The sequence below is a fragment of the Alosa alosa genome, chromosome 3 (assembly GCF_017589495.1).
Source record: "Alosa alosa isolate M-15738 ecotype Scorff River chromosome 3, AALO_Geno_1.1, whole genome shotgun sequence".
Classification (NCBI taxonomy): domain Eukaryota; kingdom Metazoa; phylum Chordata; class Actinopteri; order Clupeiformes; family Clupeidae; genus Alosa; species Alosa alosa.
The window spans coordinates 22,299,315-22,316,880 of NC_063191.1; the positions used below are offsets into that span (position 1 = coordinate 22,299,315).

Here is a 17,566-nt window from a genome sequence, read left to right on the forward strand (position 1 = left end):
CTCACAATGATGCGACTGTGACACATTGACAAACTGCGTGCTGCTGGAACTGCAGACATGTGGAGGGGTGAACAGCGGCGGTTTCAGCGCAGATCCATAAAAGCTGCGCTGCGTCCCCTCGATGCTCGCGGTTCGCCTCTCCGTAATGAACCAATATGATGGATCATCCGCAAGGAAGCATTCATACTGCTGTGCACAGCCAGTTTGTCTTAATGCATTGCCATGATGGTGAGGGGCTCCATTAGCCTGAGAATAAATGAAGGAGAAGCTCTGATTGTCCCTGTTTGCCCTGGCCACGTGCCCATCGCATCATATTCCATACAGCGGAACTGGGATTAGGCCTGTGGCACTTTTTGTTAGTTAGTCACAGAGTTGAATGGGCCATTGGGGGTCCTGTCAGGCCTCAAAAGACAGGCATCGCTGGTGCTGCTGCCCAGGGGAAGCTGGCTAATGTGGCCACCCTGCCGAAATGAGACGGGGCTCACTCGTGAGCACGGGTGGGAGAGGGAGGTGGCGCGTTCTTTTCATGTCACCAAAAAATAGCGAGGTGAAGGCAAAAAGATTGCAGGATGTTGAACAAAAAGTGCGGCGGGAAGAAAAAAGGGAAGAAGGAAATTGTAGGGGAGATGCTGCCATGGCAACGAGGGCCGAGAGGATGTAAGTGCTGAGCGCTGGCTGGCTTTTGTGCTCTCGGGGAAGTGGTGGTGGAGGAGGAGGTGGCAGGATACACACCCTTAATTGCTTTGGTGGTAATGATGGTGTATGAAGTAGTGCTGAGATGTACGCCCACACAGCAGGAGTCAACATGACACATATGCACACACACACACACACACAAACACACACACGTGTGTGTGTAAGCACTCCACTTAATGTGCACAAACTAAGTGATTAACAGACAAACACAAGCTTACATGCAGACATACATGTTTTCTGTGTTGTCTTTGTGACTTGATTTGATCTGACAGACAGACTAAACAAATACACACACACACACACACACACACACACACACACACACACACACACACACACACACACACACGCTCCTGTGCAAAACCTATTCATAAATAGTGCTTACTAAGGCCTTTATCCCTCCCTACCTCCTAGTTAATGCTGGCAGAATGGTGCAATATCCACTGCCTAATAGAGTAAACCACAAGGGAGGAAAAACAAACATCCAAAAAGAGTGTTTCACAAACACCAGCTCGTGTCTAGCCCTCCCAGCTAAGGCTCCCAGTAGACCACAGAGCTTTTAATTACCAACCCCTGCAAAATTAGAGTTAACTAGTCCAAGAGTTTTTTTTTTTCATGGCTGGAGATAGATGTGAAGGATTCTCTGGTTACAAAGGATTGTTTTGTTGTGGACCATCAGCCTGGGGTGGTTGAGCGAATTGTTCCTGTCGGAATTATTCTGTGGAAGAGAGAACGGACAGATGGAAAGACGAGTAGAAGGACGGATGTTGGGATGAGAGAACAACAGCTCACTGATGACATGGGTGGGGGTGGTTTGGGGGAACAGAACGCAGCGTGTCCTGTCAGGGTCTTCCCTTCATCTTCATCCCGTCCCTCCTCTTCCTCACTCCTCTCAGCTGGCTCCTGCAGAGCCTGTGCCTGTGCAGCTGTGTGAGGGAGTGATGGCTCAGTAACGAGGCTCGCCTAGCAGCAGGGAGCCCACACTGGCCCAGGCTCAGCACACACATCTCCACTGGATACGCCTGGTCACTACCCCCACCACAAGCCTGCCCGCTGCCACACTCCCTCATGGCTTTATCAAAATGTATGGAGGCCTTTCCATGGGGAGTCTCTGCCCAGATCTACACTGTCCATCTACATCTGGTCAGTTGTAGCTATTGTTAATGACCCAATGAGTGACAGACATCAGCAAGGGAGTCTGGACCTTATTATAATCTAAACAGAGTTTCCATTTCTACATTACAATTATTTCCTAGTCTAACTGGTACTTTGCTTAGTCATTGTGGTCCACCTTTCCTTTTTTGGGAAAGGCAGTATATTAATGTCACTTGACTTCTAGCAATTTCTGCCTCGCGTGTAACTCATCGCGGCTCTCCCTTGTCAGGCACATAAATACTTAATACGGCGCGGAGCGGAGCAGCCCAGCCAGGCAGAAAGCAGTGCAGCATGAGCTGGTGGCAGTGAGTGATGTTCCTGGAGCACGCGGTGGCAGCTAATGCCTCTAATGTTGTTCTGTGGTGAGAAGTGCGGCTCATTCCCAGGCTCCGCTCATTAACGTCGGCTCTTCCAGGAGCCGTCGCCTTCAAAAAAATAAAGCAAAAAAAGCAAAAGGAGAATCCCAGTCCATTCCTCTCATTCATAACCCCATGAATAATTGATAGACTTGTGTGCTATGAGGTCTCATATCGCGTCGGGAGCTCTCGAGACACTTGGGGAACGCTGAGCCGTATCACCGTCAGCTCAGTGTTTTTTTTTACCGTGTGCCGCGCTTCTCTCAGAGGCGTCCCAAGGCGACCGGGTTCTTGACCTGGTGGTGGCAGCGGAAATCTCCCTGGCTTTTCTGGCAGTGTGAAGCTGTGATTTCTGAGGGCAGGGCCCTTGGCAGGGGAGGGTCGGTGTTGGGGTTTAGGGGGTTGGCCTGGGCACTCCAGATGCCTGAGAGCCATTCAAGCAAGAAATTGGCTTTCCTGATGTTGCTTTATATGAGGAGAAAGAGATAAGTGTGGGAGGGGGATTAAAAAAGGGGGAATAAAGAAGTTGAGGAGGAGAGGAGGAGAGGAGGAGGGGAGTGGCGGGTTGCGACAGCTGCTCTAGAGGGTTACGGTGACGAATGCAGATGGGGCTGGACTGGTGAACAACCTCCACTGGGTCGGAGACAATGTCAGAATATTGAAGTGTTTTTCCCCGTACAGCAGAGTCACTGGATCCTCAGGATGTTTTCAGCTGTCGTCATTGCCCTCCACACACACACACACACACACACACACACACACACACACACACACACACACACACACACACACACACACACACACACACACACACACCTGTGATATGGGCACATGGCTTTGCACTTAAATAAGGAAAGCACACACCTGGATTAGTTGCTGTGTGTGTGAGAGAGAGCTGTAAGTTAAGCCTAGAAGAGTTTGTGAAGTCTGTGACGTAAAAGTGGGCGAGCCAGCAGACATTTGAGTAACAGGACGTAGCATAGCCCTGTATAGCTGGTTTAAAGCTTGCGCTTGTTCTTGTAGCTTTAAGCATGGTAAGCCTCCATCCCAAAGCCTCTGTGCAGTGCCTGTACAGCATGCTGGGAGCCCTTTGAAATGGGGCTGAGGTGGCGTGTTGCTGTGGCAACAGCTCGGCACTTCATGGCAAAAGGAGTTTTGGCACAGGGCTCCTGTCGACCAGCTCCCCTCCTCTTCATAGCAACCAGCAACCTGTCTCCTCCTTTTTTTCACACACACACACACACATACACACACACAGACACACACACACACAAACACAGACACACTCACACAGACAGACACTTAGACACCCACCCTGTGGTACACAATTGCCTCCGGCAGACAAACAACCAGACACGACTTTTGGGCAGTGCGGATCGGCAGTCGTTTTCCTCAGCTGGCACCTTTGTGCCCAGAGATATTTCAGCGATGTCATGTCGGTCTGTTGAGACACACTTCACAGGGTAGCTGGCTGACCGCCACATGCTCTTCAGCATCCCCATCTCCTGGGAGAGTGGACTGGTGAGGTAAGCTGCATGGTTTTTAGGGACAAAGCCTGTCCACTCAGTTGACCACCATGTAGCCTGTGGTGACTCAGGTAACCACCATGTATCTGTTAGGTGACTGTGAAGGTTGTCTTTGTAAGCAGTCGTACTTTGTTGTTGATGTTATAACTGCACAGTTACAGAAATGAGAAATGGATCTTGAAATGAAACTGTTAAGTTGACATTGTTGGGAGTGAGAAGACTCAGAATGTTATGCTTAAGTGACCTTGTTAGTCTGTGACGTCTGTATGCATGAGCAGAGTGAGTGGAGGAGGGTGCGCTGATGTTTTGAGGACGTGAGTCGTTTGCCTGTCTGAAAGCGGCGTCTTTTTAGCAGGCGAGGCATGGCTCATCCTGGGCTGTAGAAAGGAGGAAGGGGGGGGGTGGTGGTTGGGTTGCTCAGCATTGGGGCGACACTCTGTTCTGTCCGCTAGAGACAAAAGACATTGACAAACAGTTTGGCCCTTCCAGACATGGCCCTTCCAGAGTGATATAATGGAGTTGTCGGAGGAAGTCACAGAGACACATCCATGCTGCCAAGAGGACAAAGAGGACGAGCGTTGAGCCTCGCTCTACTAGCGGTGTTTCTCTAGCTGCTTACTCTATCCTCTTATCTGCTGGGAGGAATATGAGACGAAATTGTGGTGGCTAAATTGTGGAGTGTTCTTCTGGTACCTTCCATGTCCTCCACTCAGAGCTTTAGGTCAGACACTTTTAAAGAGCAGCCCTGAATAGACTAGTGTGCTAGCAGAGGGCTGGATGAATCAATATGAAATCTGACAGAGGGAATGGATGGCTCTAATTTAGCGGTACCTTAAAGCTGGAACACCTCAGACCCTCACAGTATGGGAAGTGCTTTATTTTATAATGCGCTCATCCCCGGTGGCCGGAGAGAGATGAGGTGGCGGATGTGTGCAGCGAGTCGTGCACTGCGGGAGACTACAGAGACCCTCCTCCCCATCTGGATGATGAGGTCAAGTCAGGTTTGGTGTGATTTGGGGTGTGAGTGTTCCAGCAGAATGCCCCTTTCCTGTGTGTGTGTGTGTGTGTGTGTGTGTGTGTGTGTGTGGTCATGCATGCATGCGCATGTGTAAATGTGTGTGTGGGTGTACACCAAGTGGGTGGAAGCTGCTGTGCCTGAGAGAGCCTGAAAGCACAATAACAAGAGAGCCACATGACTAATCCTTGTCAAATGGCGCACACGCACACCACTGAGTAGGAGGAAACTGCTCCACCACTCTCCAGCCATCACGGCTCTCTTTCTGTGAGCCACTGGCACAGGTGTGGAGCGAACACACACACACACACACACACACACACACACACACACACACACACACACACACACACTAACAGCACAAACACACACACGCACGTCTTTCTCCTCTCCTGTCCTTACCCATGTGTGATGTCCTCTGTCATCAAGTGACTGTGTGGATGTTACATCACATGAACTGAAGACATCAGATCCGAATAAAACCCTTATGACCTTCACCTTATCCTTGACCACATCAGTCAGCACAGTGGCACTATCTTTAGCAGTACAGCAGGGATTTTGAGAGCTGCTCTGATACTACATGTCTGATTACAGTAACTTGAAAACTCTGGTACATAAGATGTTTCAAGGTTAGCGTGTCACATGTAGGATCCTGGTACTAACATTCATTGAGAGTAGGTAGTATATTGAAAGCTATTGTTGAGGCTGAAGTTTCATGATTTTTATTTGGTTATTGTTGATGTTGATGTAATGTGCTCTCTATTCTCACCTTCAGAATTCCACACTGCTTATTACCTCTAGTTAAGAAATGGTTCATGGTAACCAAAAATATTAGCAAACTTCTGTGCAAGGTTTTATATTTTCTCAAATTTGCTGTAAAGTTTTTTTCCCCCAAAGCCATTTCTGAAAACTGACTCCAGTTAACGGTTGCGGGTAATTGCACTCTGAGATCCACTCAGAGTAATAGAGCTTATTTTTATACTTAACAAGGAAGGTTTAGAGGTGAACCTCAATTAACTGAAGTGGTATTGGTCTCCCTGGTGTTTTAGCTGTCACCCTGTTCAGATGTCATTTCCATGATGACTATATCTGTTCCTAAAGTACAGATCTATTAATGTCTTTTCTGATTTAACATTGAGGCAAAGATTTTGAATAACAGTTAAATATTTAATTACAGTAAAAAGTTTAAAATAGACTTTGATAAGACATCTGAAAAATGGGATTTGTCAGTATATTGTGTGCTAATGAATCATCCTTGAATGTAGGTTTTTAGGGAAGAAGTGTTAATGTAGGTGTGTGTGTGTGTGTGTGTGTGTGTGTGTGTTTACAGAACAAGTGTCAGCACGGATTGTGCAGGAGGTGACAGCTGAGGCGGTGGCAGTGCTGAAGGGAGAGCAGGAGCTTCATCCAGGCAGTGCCGTCAGGATTCCCTCAGGTAGGTCCACCGCACCTCACCGCACCGCACCCCTGTCCCTGTGTAACAGGCCCTTTAGCTGCGCTGCCAAATCTGCCTTGCCTCAGGTCCATCACTCTCTACACTGGATTTATTAAATAGTTGTGTTGTCTGAAACATTATAGACTGTGCTAGCCTGTCTCATTGAGAAGTGGTGGCGCTAGCCAGGCTAAGACTGTGCTAGCCTGTCTCATTGAGAAGTGGTGGCGCTAGCCAGGCTAAGACTGTGCTTGCCATGCAGTGCAACATGTGTGAAGCTGTAATAGACACAAGTATTGCATTACCTGCAAAGGTTTTGTGTGTTTTTCACTGTGTGTGTTTGTGTGTGTGTGTGCGTGTGTGTGTGTGTGTGTGTGTGTGTGTGTGTGTGTATGCGTGTGTATGCCTATGAGGTGTTAATGTTGTTGAATCGCCCAATCACTAAGATCACTTGCGTGCATCTGTATGTTCTTTATAGCCTGAGCACCAATGAGGTTTTTAAAAGCACTGAAGCTGACCAATGATTACCTGCAGAGAACAATCTGGCTAATTTGCTTTCATAGATTTACATATCTTCTTGTAGAAAACACTTTTATCCAAAGTCTTGGAAGAGTTGGGTCTTTAAGAGCCTCTTAAACTCTCTGGTAACACTTAGTAAGTCGTTCCACCATCGGGGCACTACAAGGGAAAATAGTCTGAATTGCCGTGTGTAGGGGCGACAGTTTCAGATGATGTTTCTTGGAGAAACCTTGCAGCCGAAGGGTAACAGAAAACACCACATACTAAACCGTGTGTCCTGATACTTTGATAGAGTATGATGTGCAGGGGGTGGACGTGTGAAGGATGCTGCAGGCTCAGAGGGTCGGGCTCACCCCTTCCTCCGTGTCTGGGCACGAGCGCTGCGGCTGCAGAGGGCTCTTCTCTTCTCTTCTCTTCTCTTCTCTTCTCTTCTCTTCTCTTCTCCTCTCTTCTCTGCTCTTACTGAGATCCGCTCTGACAGCTGTTGGCTCCCTGCACCTCTCCCCAGCCCCATGCCCTATGCCCAGCCCCAGCCCCAGCCCCATGCTCTATGCCCAGCCCCATGCTCTATGCCCTATGCCCAGCCCCATGCTCTATGCCCAGCCCCATGCTCTATGCCCAGCCCCATGCTCTATGCCCAGCCCCAGCCCCATGCTCTATGCCCAGCCCCATGCTCTATGCCCAGCCCCAGCCCCATGCCCTATGCCCAGCCCCATGCTCTATGCCCAGCCCCAGCCCCATGCCCTATGCCCAGCCCCATGCTCTATGCCCAGCCCCAGCCCCATGCTCTATGCCCAGCCCCAGCCCCATGCTCTATGCCCAGCCCCATGCTCTATGCTCTATGCCCAGCCCCATGCTCTATGCCAGCATCAGAAAGACGCCACTCTGTTAGCCCTCTTTCTCCTTTGTCAGCCATTGGGTTGTGTGATGGATTTTGTGTGTGTGTGCCTAGATTGTGGCTGCATGCCACTGTGCCATGTTGTTTACGCTTCAGCTAAAATTATGAGTTTCAAGTTATTTTCTCCGCTTGACTTCCCACTTTTTTATTGCTTGTTAGAATGGTTGTTTGGTGGTCATGTCTCTGCGTCATGTTTTCAAACAGGGCTTCCATTTCAAGTGTAAGCACAGTAAATATATGTTTATATGCAGCAAACATTCAATGAATGCCAACTGTCAGAAAGCCCTCAATTTATAATATGGAGATACGGGCTTATTGTGGATTTAAATGACATATAACCAAGTTTTTAGCTGAAATGGAACAGAATGCCCCCCCTGTTGAGAATTGACTCAGCAAAAGAAAGAGGAGAACTCACTTTTTTGTGATCATCCTCTTGATGTTCAGTAGTACTGTCAGAGCCGCTCAAAGGATTAGGCGCAGCAAAGCCTTCACCAGCAGAATCACGGCTCCCAGCTTATTCTGCTCTAAACTCAGCACACAGAAGAAAAAAGCAGCCCCCACCCCCTTCCCTCCACCCCAACTATAACCCCAACTCACCCCACCCCTGTTGATCTGAAGCTGCTTTTTTTAACTTTCCTCCAACACTCTCTCCTTTTCTCTCTCGTCGGTTCTTCTCGGCCCTGAAGTTGAGGACTCTGCCAATCTCCCTCCGTCTCCTCCGCCCTCACCTGCTGCGGAGCACTTTGGACCCCTGGAGCCAGGTAGGGCCTGTGGTCAGTCCGCTGGACACAGAGAGATGGTGTGCGAGAGCGTGTGAGAATGAAAACCACTCGGTGTGAGTGTGTCTTGCTATACAAAATGGTGTCCCGTACGAGATGTGTGTGTTTTTTTTTCCTCTCCCCCTCTCCCCCCAATGGGGAGGCCTCACAGTGTACTCATGTCCTACAGTCCTGACATCTTGTGCTCTCCTTCTGGAAGAAGGGCTCTGCCCCGCGGTCCAAAAACTCAGAGGAGAACATATTTGGTGCTTCCATGTTGACCAAGAGGTCACTTTGGCCTCTGCCTGAGAGCAGACAAGAGAGACGTGCTCTGAAGAATCTGTTCATATTTTTGTTCACATTCAAAGATGCGGTCTCCTCCTTCTCCTTCTTGCCATCTTCCACCAAGTACAAGACATGGTCTCATCCTCATCTTTTGACTATTAGAGGTTACCCCCACCCAAACCCTGTGTATTGCCCACGAAACAAGACCATACCCACCCAAACCCAACCTCCCGCCACCCAACCCTGATCAAACCAAAGAGTTGCAGTATGAATGCTGGACATGGTGTATATGCATGAGATCTTAACACCTTCTCTTCATGTATTGCTCCAAACACCTGTCCATTTGAGACTGGCCACTTACTAGTATGTGTGTCTCTTTGGACCAGTGACACAAAGACAGTGGTTGAGATGGGCAGGTGTTTGGAATACCCATTCATGATTTTTCTCATTCCCTCTTTTGGTTTCTTCTCCAAAGCCCTGAAATAGCCTGTTGACTGCCCTTTGGACTATTTTTTGGTTTCCCTCTTCTTTGTCCTCTTGTCTTAAGTTATGCATGTTCTGTGGTAGTAGCTGTTCATGTTTTTCTTGTTGTGGGCCTGTGCTTGTGTCTTTGTTTGTTTGTTTAAGTTGGCCTGTCTGTCTTCAGTCTCCTGCAGACCTTTTGACCCCCAGAAACTTCTTGTGGGAAGGAAAGCCATGCTTTGACTGCAGCTCAGTTTTCATGGTAGTGAAACAGTACACAAAACAGAACTGAAATCCTCTAAAAAAAAGAGGATTTTCCAGCGATTACATAAGACTAGGGTGAGAGTCTAGAGTTATTCACTTCACTTAGTCATATATTCCTATAGAGCACATATAATTACAGTGGCACACACACACACGCACACACACACACACACACACTCACACACACTCTAACACACACACACACACACACACACACACACACACACACACACACACACACTCACACACACACACACACACACACACACACACTCACACACACAGTCTACAATCATTAATGTGTCTCCATAGAGTTTCATCTGTAGTCTTTGCAGTTCCACAGAGATTGAATGGCACTGAGCATGGTCCTCTACCATCCCCTGTAGCACCTTTGTGTTTCTGGTCACTGTCCTGTGTGTCTTTGTGTCGTTTTCTCTTAATCTCTGTCACTTTGTCTCTCCCTCTTTCTCCTGAACTCTTTTCTAATCCCTCCTACCATTTCCTCATCATTCCTAAAAAACTACATTTCCCAACTTCCCCCAGCCCTGCTCACACCATCCCTTTTTCTTCTTCACCTTTCTCCCTTTTTGATCCTCTCCTTTCCCTCTCACTGTATCTCTCCTTCCTCCTCCGTGTCCAGATTTCCTTGCAGTTCTTTTCCTTGTGTCTGTTTGTAGATGTAGGGGATGAGGAGGAGGCTGGGCCTCTCCGACGCTTCCAAAATTCTCGCGAGAGGTGCAAGTTCCTCGCCCCCTCCATCTCTGTGTCTGTGCCTGAGGATGACCCCTACCACTCCGACGAGGAGTACTATGAGCACCCTTTGTTCAGCCCTGAGTGGACGCGGTCTGGCTCTCGCCCCTCAGGGCAGGCCGCCGCATTTAGACAGATCGAAGGTGAACCACGCATGGTTCCTCTCCGCCATTCTTACCTTCTTTTGTTTTTACCTCTTCACTCCTCCTCTCCTCCTCTTTTTTTCCTTTGCCCTCGCTCCAATCCCCCTGTTCTCTTTGGGCTTTCTTCTCTCTTTCGTTTTTCTTCACCACCTTGGTCCTTGGCCCCTGTGTCTGTTGCGTTGTGTGATGTTTCAAATCGGTGACGTCTGCGATTCGTTTTTTTGGTTTATGTTCTTCCTCCTCTCTGTTATATCCAAGTCATTTGGTCCCTAGTAAATCGTTTTTGAGCCTCAGATATCCATCAACTCAAAACACATCAGAGCTACACTATTCTATACAGACAAGAATTTAGCTACTAATTTAGTCTGGTCTGTGCACTTGTGTTTCCAATTCTATTCATGGTATAATTTATGTTCATAATATACCTTTTCAAATTAGCACAAAAAAAACGATATACGTGCGGTCCAAATGACTTCTGGCATCAGCGGTTGTGGTTGTGCATGCTCATTGCGTGCCCATTTTGATACCTCCTCTGTTTGTCATGACTGTGGCCAGTCTGTCCATGTCTGTGTGTGCGTCCCTCTGTATGTGTGTCCCTCATCCTAGTGAAGGCTCCGCCCTTGTCCATCCTGCCCCTGCCCCTGTGGCCCGCCTGCTGATGTACACGCGCTGTAGATCACAGGACAGCTTTCAGCTCTCTCATTCATGGCATACATACACACACACACACACACACACACACACATGCACTCTCTCTCTCTCTCACACACACACACATACTCACACAGACATGCTGTTTGAAATGATTACAGCAACATCCCTGAAAAGAACCCAATTCTGACATTCTCTTTTGTCAGTTTTCTCTTGTTAAGGCTCAGACCCTGCCTGTCACTGCTCCCCCCCCCGCCCCGGGGTCTCTTTATGCCCCCCACTGTGCCACCCTGCTGACCCGGCTGCACACACTCACTCAGTCCCCCGGCATCCGTCACGGAGGCGCTACCCTCTTCTAAGCTGGATTTACGAGTTTACACCTCGACGTCCAGCTGACAGCTCGGGCACTAAAGCGTCCCAGCCAGCGGTAGTGTCCTGCTGCTGGATCAGACATCATCAAATGTCAGACTCAGGGATGTCACACGGCTTTGCTTATTAGCACTTTTATAGTTGTGTGCAGTCACGCACAGATACAGTCACACACAGCCACAGGCAACCAGTGTGGTTATTATAAAATATACTGCCCCCGATGGGAGGTAAACTAACTAAATGTACTGAGGATTTGCCTCTCTCTCTGTCAGGATGATGCAGTGCTGAAGATTTTGGTTTATAATTCATGGGGCAGCTATTCATTTTCTCATGCAGTTAATGGAAGATTGTCAATCCAGAGACATCTGATTAGGCTGCAGGCCTTGCCGCAGCACAGATTGTTGGCCGTTTCCCAAGTCTAAATATGACTGTTTATGACCTGGAATGTCTCTTGTGTGGACCAAGTCCCCTGGCTGCACGAGGTTACACATGGTTGCATAAGCTATATACTGTAACATACACTTGATTATGCAAAGCTTTTATTTTGAAATTGTATACTCAACCTGAGAGCCATAAAAATAGTTGTAAGGTGCTGTGTGTGTCTCTGTATACCACTAATGTAAACATAACAGAGGTAAGAAAAAAAAGAAAAAAAAGAGTTATAGCAGCGGGGCCAATTAATGTGTCACTCAACTCTCACTGCATGATTAACAGTCTTCCACATTTCAACAGCAACTGGGTCAGAGGCAAACCTCATTCAGACATTTTGTTTTCTGTTAGTGTTGTGCGTTTGTAAAGATTTCTTTTATAGGCATTCACGTCAACTGAGCTGAAAGTGTTCCTATTATCCCTATCCATGTAGCCCAAGTCTGTGTTGTCTGTAGTCGTGATGTCTCCCCTTTCCCCCCCTCTTTAAGAAGAAGAGACCGTAGAGGCTCTTACAACTGCCGAGAAGGAGGAGGAGGAGATGGAGGATTTGGAGGAGTTGGAGTTGGGAATGGAGGAGGAGGAGGAGGAGGATACTGCAGCAGCAGCAGCAACAGCAGCAGCTTTTGAGGAGCCAGAGGAGCAGTGGAGTGGGGAGGAACCTGAGCAGGGACCCCAAGCCGAGCTCCTAGAGCAGGCCGAGGTCATAGGCGAAGCCCAGGCTGAGCCCAGCCTGCAGGCCGTGACTGAGGCGGAGGCAGTTAGTGCCGCCCCGGAAGAATCAAACGGGAGAAGCGATGAGTCAGGGTGGGAGGAGAGGCCCGAGGAAGGTGTGTCCTCCCCGCTATTAGCCGGCATGTTTTCTCCCCGTCCGACCCAAATCCAGCAGTTTAGCTCTAATATAAGTGAATGTGGACGAATGCTGCAAACGTTGCAAACATTGCAAATGCTGCAAAGATTGCAAAACAAGTCTCTGCTGAAGCTGCAAGGCAACACAGGCTTGCTGGTGATTTGCTTCCGTGGCAACAGCTTTTCCTGTTATTTTCTCATACTCTCTTTCCTTTACTCTCCTTGTTTCATTATCTGTTCCTAATCGCTATTTCTAATGCAGCTGTCAAGTATGCTGGCTATGCTGCAGTCTTACTGTTCTCTCTATCTCTCTTGATGCTTACACTGCCAGGCTGACTTTCCCTCATTAGTTGTATTCCATCGCTATGTATCATTTTGCCAGCTACATTGCCACTGTGTTTGACAGAGCATGTGTGTCATTTTAATGTATATGAGTCAGAGGTGTCTCTGATCTGTTGATGGATTATGTTTTGTCAAAGGATCACCGTATTATTTCTTTCTCATTTTCTTTTGCACTCCTGTGGTCATTTATTTTTCATTTTGTATTCTGTAACAGTGTTTTCCATGTTCTTGACACTCATATCAGTGTTAATAGTCAAACAGTTTTCATGAATATGATTATGTAAATGCTGCTGCTAAAGTGTAACATCAGTTCAACTCGGAACATCAATCAATAAATATTTGACTATTTTTTATCCATGTAATATTACATACCTTCTCCACCATAGATGCAAGAAAACAATTCAGCACACCATAATTAGCCAGATAATATATCTATTGCTGACTTCAAAGATTGTAATATAAGGCCCTTTGGTCTGTTTTAGAGGTCCCTCAGTTTAAAAATCCCATTCTACCTCTGATAGATGTGAGTACCATACCAAGATCACTGTCTCGGCATCTCCATCCATTGGATCTCATTCATCCAACATTGTGGTTCTGCATGTTGGGTCCCGTCACAACCATGACATTGTCCCATTCGTCTCTCAGTGGGTATGTCCTATTTCGTCTCATCTGCAATGCTGTACATTTCGCTGAGAGATTGGCTTTGCATTCAACAGTCAGACGCCTTTGCCTGTCTGTTAGCTTTGTTGGCCTGGCAGACGCACAAAAACAAAGCTAACTAATTGAGTGTCACACAACAAAGACTACTTCAGATTTACTTTCAGCCTTGAAGATGGATGCAGATAAACCTGGCCACGAGAGGACCGCTCCCGCTGGCGTGGACTTCACCGAACTTGAGAGACAGCTGGAGAATGTTCAAGCAGCTTCTTCAAATGGCCAGAGTCATGTGAAAGAAACACCAAAGGTCTCCACCCAGCTACCTGACAGTCTGTCTGAACAGAAGAGTGTGACAAAACAGCTCTCGGCCGAAATGTCTGAACCAGCCTCTTTGAAGTCTTCAACACATAAAGAGAAGACAGACGACGAGGAGTTGCGGGCCTTTGGCGGGAAGCACATAGGGGCCACAGTGAGTGTCCAATCTTCAGAGATGTCTTTGAAAAAGAGTCCTGAAGTAAAGGTAAAGGAGGAGAAGCCCAGCGAACCCGTGAAAGACAAGTCTGGCATGTCTGCTTACTTTGAAACCACAGCCTTGAAGGAGGATGAAGCTCGAGTGCTGGGAGAGGGCTACTATGAGCTGAGCACTGCAGAGGATGAGAAAAAGAGCCCAGCAGCTCCGTCAGCACCTGAGATCAGCTATACCAATCTTGCGCAAGACAAATCCGTGGAGGACAGCAAAAAGAGCTCCTCAGAGGAGCAAGCAACCCTTCCACCCCTTGATAGAAGGGATGATTGCCGTCTGTCACCTGGAAAGTTGGCTTTGGACCAAAGAAGCTACTCTCTTAACATCCCTATTGGAGGAATGGACCAAGGACGTCCCAGGAACTTCTCACCATTGGCTACAGATATACTGTCATTTACCAGTGGAAGCCTTGATGAGTCAGCTGACTACCTTCCAGTCACAACCCCGTCTGTGGAGAATCTCCCGGCCTTCCCCCCTGTAGGTGTGGAGGTGTCGGCCTCTCCCACCACGCCTCCCTCACCATCCCAGGCTACTGGCTCTAGTGCGAAGACAAGCCCTCAGACAGGGTCCCCAGAGTCGCCCTTCGCTGCTAAGTACCAGTACAAGAATGGCACAGTAATGGCTCCTGACCTTCCAGAAATGCTGGACCTGGCAGGCACCCGCTCAAGGCTGATGTCTGAGAACACTGACCCAGATATCATGAGAAGGAAGTCCGTACCTGCGGATGTGTCAGCCCATGTAAGCGAGTCCTTCGCCCATTTGATTCTGGGTGACCAAGGTCAGAAGGCAGCCAGAAGTGAAAGTCAATTAGAGGAACTGGGATACTGTGTCTTCAGTGAGTATTCTGGGCCTATGCCCTCTCCAGCTGATGTCCACAGCCCTATGGACTCACCACCACAGATTTTCACCACAATGCCATCTGAAGAGAAGGAAGCCGAGAAGGAGAAGGAAGAGAAGGAAGAGAAGGAATGCTCTTCTGCACAGAGTGCACCAGACAAAACGGATGGGACACGTGACTCGGCTCTGCCTTCCATAGATGAAGCTGTAAAGATGGGCAAATCAGTTGTCTCAGCTGAAAAAGACAGCTTAGATACAAAGGACAGTAAAGGGATGGATGAGGATGCCAAGACTGCTGAGGTGAAGGACCAGGCTGCTCCCCAAGAGGACAAAACACAGCCAGGCAAGCCAGTTGAAACTCTTGTGACACCAAAGGTGATGGTCACCCTGGACGAGCCAAAGCCTAATGAAGAGGGGAATATTTTAGAGACAGACGCTGAATTTGCTGTCTACGAGAGACAAATTCGCAAGCTGGAGATGGAGGACAGACCACTGAGTGTGGAAGAGGAGCGCGAGCTGCAGGAGTTGAGGGAGAAGGTGAAGAACAAACCAGACCTGGTGCACCAGGAAGCTTATGAGGAGGTTGATGCTGAAGATGTCTACCAGCTAACTGGAGTAGCAAAAGACAGAATCGCCAGACCCATCAGGCCATCTCCAGGATCCTCCGTTGAGAGCACCACTGAAGAAGAGAAGGGGAGTGCTGGACCAGAGAAACACAAGCAGCCTGAAGGTGGTGAGGCTCCTGTGGCAGAGGCCAAGAAGGTGTCTGCACCAGAGCCAGCGGAGGTCACAAAAGAGGAAAAAACACTCACCCCAGAACCAAAACAGGAAGTTCCAAAAGCCACAGAAAAGACAGTCTCTGAGGTCAAAGCTCAATCTGTTGTTCCAGCACCTGCAGAATCTGCTCTGGACTCAACTAAATTGGCAGTAGTGGCAGAGAAAAAGCAGGAGGAAGTTGAGCTGGGAGAGGAGGTTGAAGTGGCAGAAGAGCCTCAGGAGTTTATGCAGGAGGCCAAGCCAGAGAAGCCGGTAGAAGTAGAAAATACATCTCCAGAGCTGCCTGAGAAGGTTGAGCAAGGCAAAGACAAACAGGAAGAAGATGGAGAGTCACTCGAAGGGGCTGGGGCACTGGCAGAAAAAGCTGTGGAACCTCGAGCTGCCATTGAGTCTATAGTGACCGTCGAGGATGATTTCATCACGGTGGTCCAGACCATCGATGAGGGTGAGGAGCCAGTGCACAGTGTCCGCTTCTCGGCCCCTCCCCAGGAGGAACCCCCCCAGGCTGCACAGAGGCTTCAGGAGGCCGAAGAGGAAGATGAGGAGGGAGATTCATTGGAGATGGCGCAGGAAGTGGAGATGGAGGCGCCCAGCCTGGAGGAGGTACCAGATGTTCCAGAGGCAGCTGAGACCCCGGTGCTTCCCGCAAAGGAACCAGAGGTGGTGACAGAGTCCGAGGTGCCAACCGAGAGCTATGATGACTACAAAGATGAGACAACCATGGATGACTCCATCTTAGACAGCTCCTGGGTGGACACCCAAGGTGTGAATGCCATTTACTCTTATTCATTTTGAAACTGTTGGAGGGAAATGATCATATTAGTTATTTCTAATTAAGCTAAAATAGGTTTTTTCAACAGCATGTATTAAAAAATTGAATAATATAGTATTTTTAGGATTTGCATAATAAGTGCATCATGTACTGATCACATGATGGAATCCTAAACAAACACTGTAAAATGTATAATTTCATGGGTCAGAAATGTTGTTTTTCAGGACCTTAACCGTGGCATGGTTGAAACTGTAGATAGATAGATACTTTATTGATCCCCAGGGGAAATTCAAGATGTATTCCATACACTGTAGCTACTCTTTTCCCACTCAGCAGATGATGACAAAAGCATGGCCACAGAGAGAATCGAGCCTCCTCCCAAAATGCGAAGCCCACTCAAGAAACCAGCAGTGGAGAAGCCGGCTAAGCAAAAGACCAAGCAGGGCGGCCGGGTAAAGGGGCGCGTCTCCACTCCGGAGCGCAAACCTGTGCGCAAAGAGCCGCTGCCCATCCCAAGGGAAGACACCAGGAAGAAAAAAGGTTTTTGCCACACACATGGCTGCCTGCTGCTTCTGTCTGTGCTGTGTGCTGTTTTCTTTCTGGCTGGGTCCTGCTATTTCTACAGCCTGAATGTGTGTTCAACAAAGTAGAGTTTGTTTTTGTCAAATGTCTTCAGTTTCCTTGATTTCTTTCCACAAATATGGACCCAATGCCAACACTGTACTATCCAGTGTCAACGTTTAACTTGTTGTATAACATGCAGTCTCACACATAGTGAAAGATTACATCATTACTGTACATTTGAAACGACATGAAGAAACACAGTTTCCTTAAATTACAGCTGACAATTGGTAATAAACACGTACAAAACACACATTGTAACTGTCACTCCAAATACCTTTTGTTCTACTGAGACCACATGTTTTATTACAAGTTTTAAATCAACACTGGAAATTATGGAAAAGAGGCACTCACCAGATACAGTATGTACATAGATATTTACTGTACATAGTGAAGGTTGCATGTTCTGTTGTGGTTGTAATTGGTGTTGTGTCAATGTGAAATGCTGTACATGTTTGATGGCACTATTGGTGAACCAGCCTA

At 48.0% G+C, this 17,566-nt stretch overlaps 1 protein-coding gene across 22 annotated transcripts in view; it reads left to right on the top strand.

Annotated features, from left to right (window-relative positions):
- Nucleotides 1-17,566, top strand: part of map2 (microtubule-associated protein 2) — an 87,739-nt gene that overhangs the window by 53,672 nt on the left and 16,501 nt on the right. For 11 of the 22 annotated variants that reach the window (XM_048238260.1, XM_048238266.1, XM_048238250.1 and 8 more), the window contains exons 5-10: nucleotides 6,079-6,183; nucleotides 8,284-8,358; nucleotides 10,044-10,259; nucleotides 12,197-12,535; nucleotides 13,709-16,453; nucleotides 16,796-17,002. In XM_048238260.1, the coding sequence (XP_048094217.1) occupies nucleotides 6,079-6,183; nucleotides 8,284-8,358; nucleotides 10,044-10,259; nucleotides 12,197-12,535; nucleotides 13,709-16,453; nucleotides 16,796-17,002 (3,687 nt within the window). Of the gene's footprint in view, nucleotides 1-3,470; nucleotides 3,734-6,078; nucleotides 6,184-8,283; nucleotides 8,359-10,043; nucleotides 10,260-12,196; nucleotides 12,536-13,708; nucleotides 16,454-16,795; nucleotides 17,003-17,566 lie in introns of those variants that run through there. The other 11 variants (XM_048238252.1, XM_048238273.1, XM_048238254.1 and 8 more) reach the window with 10 other exon arrangements.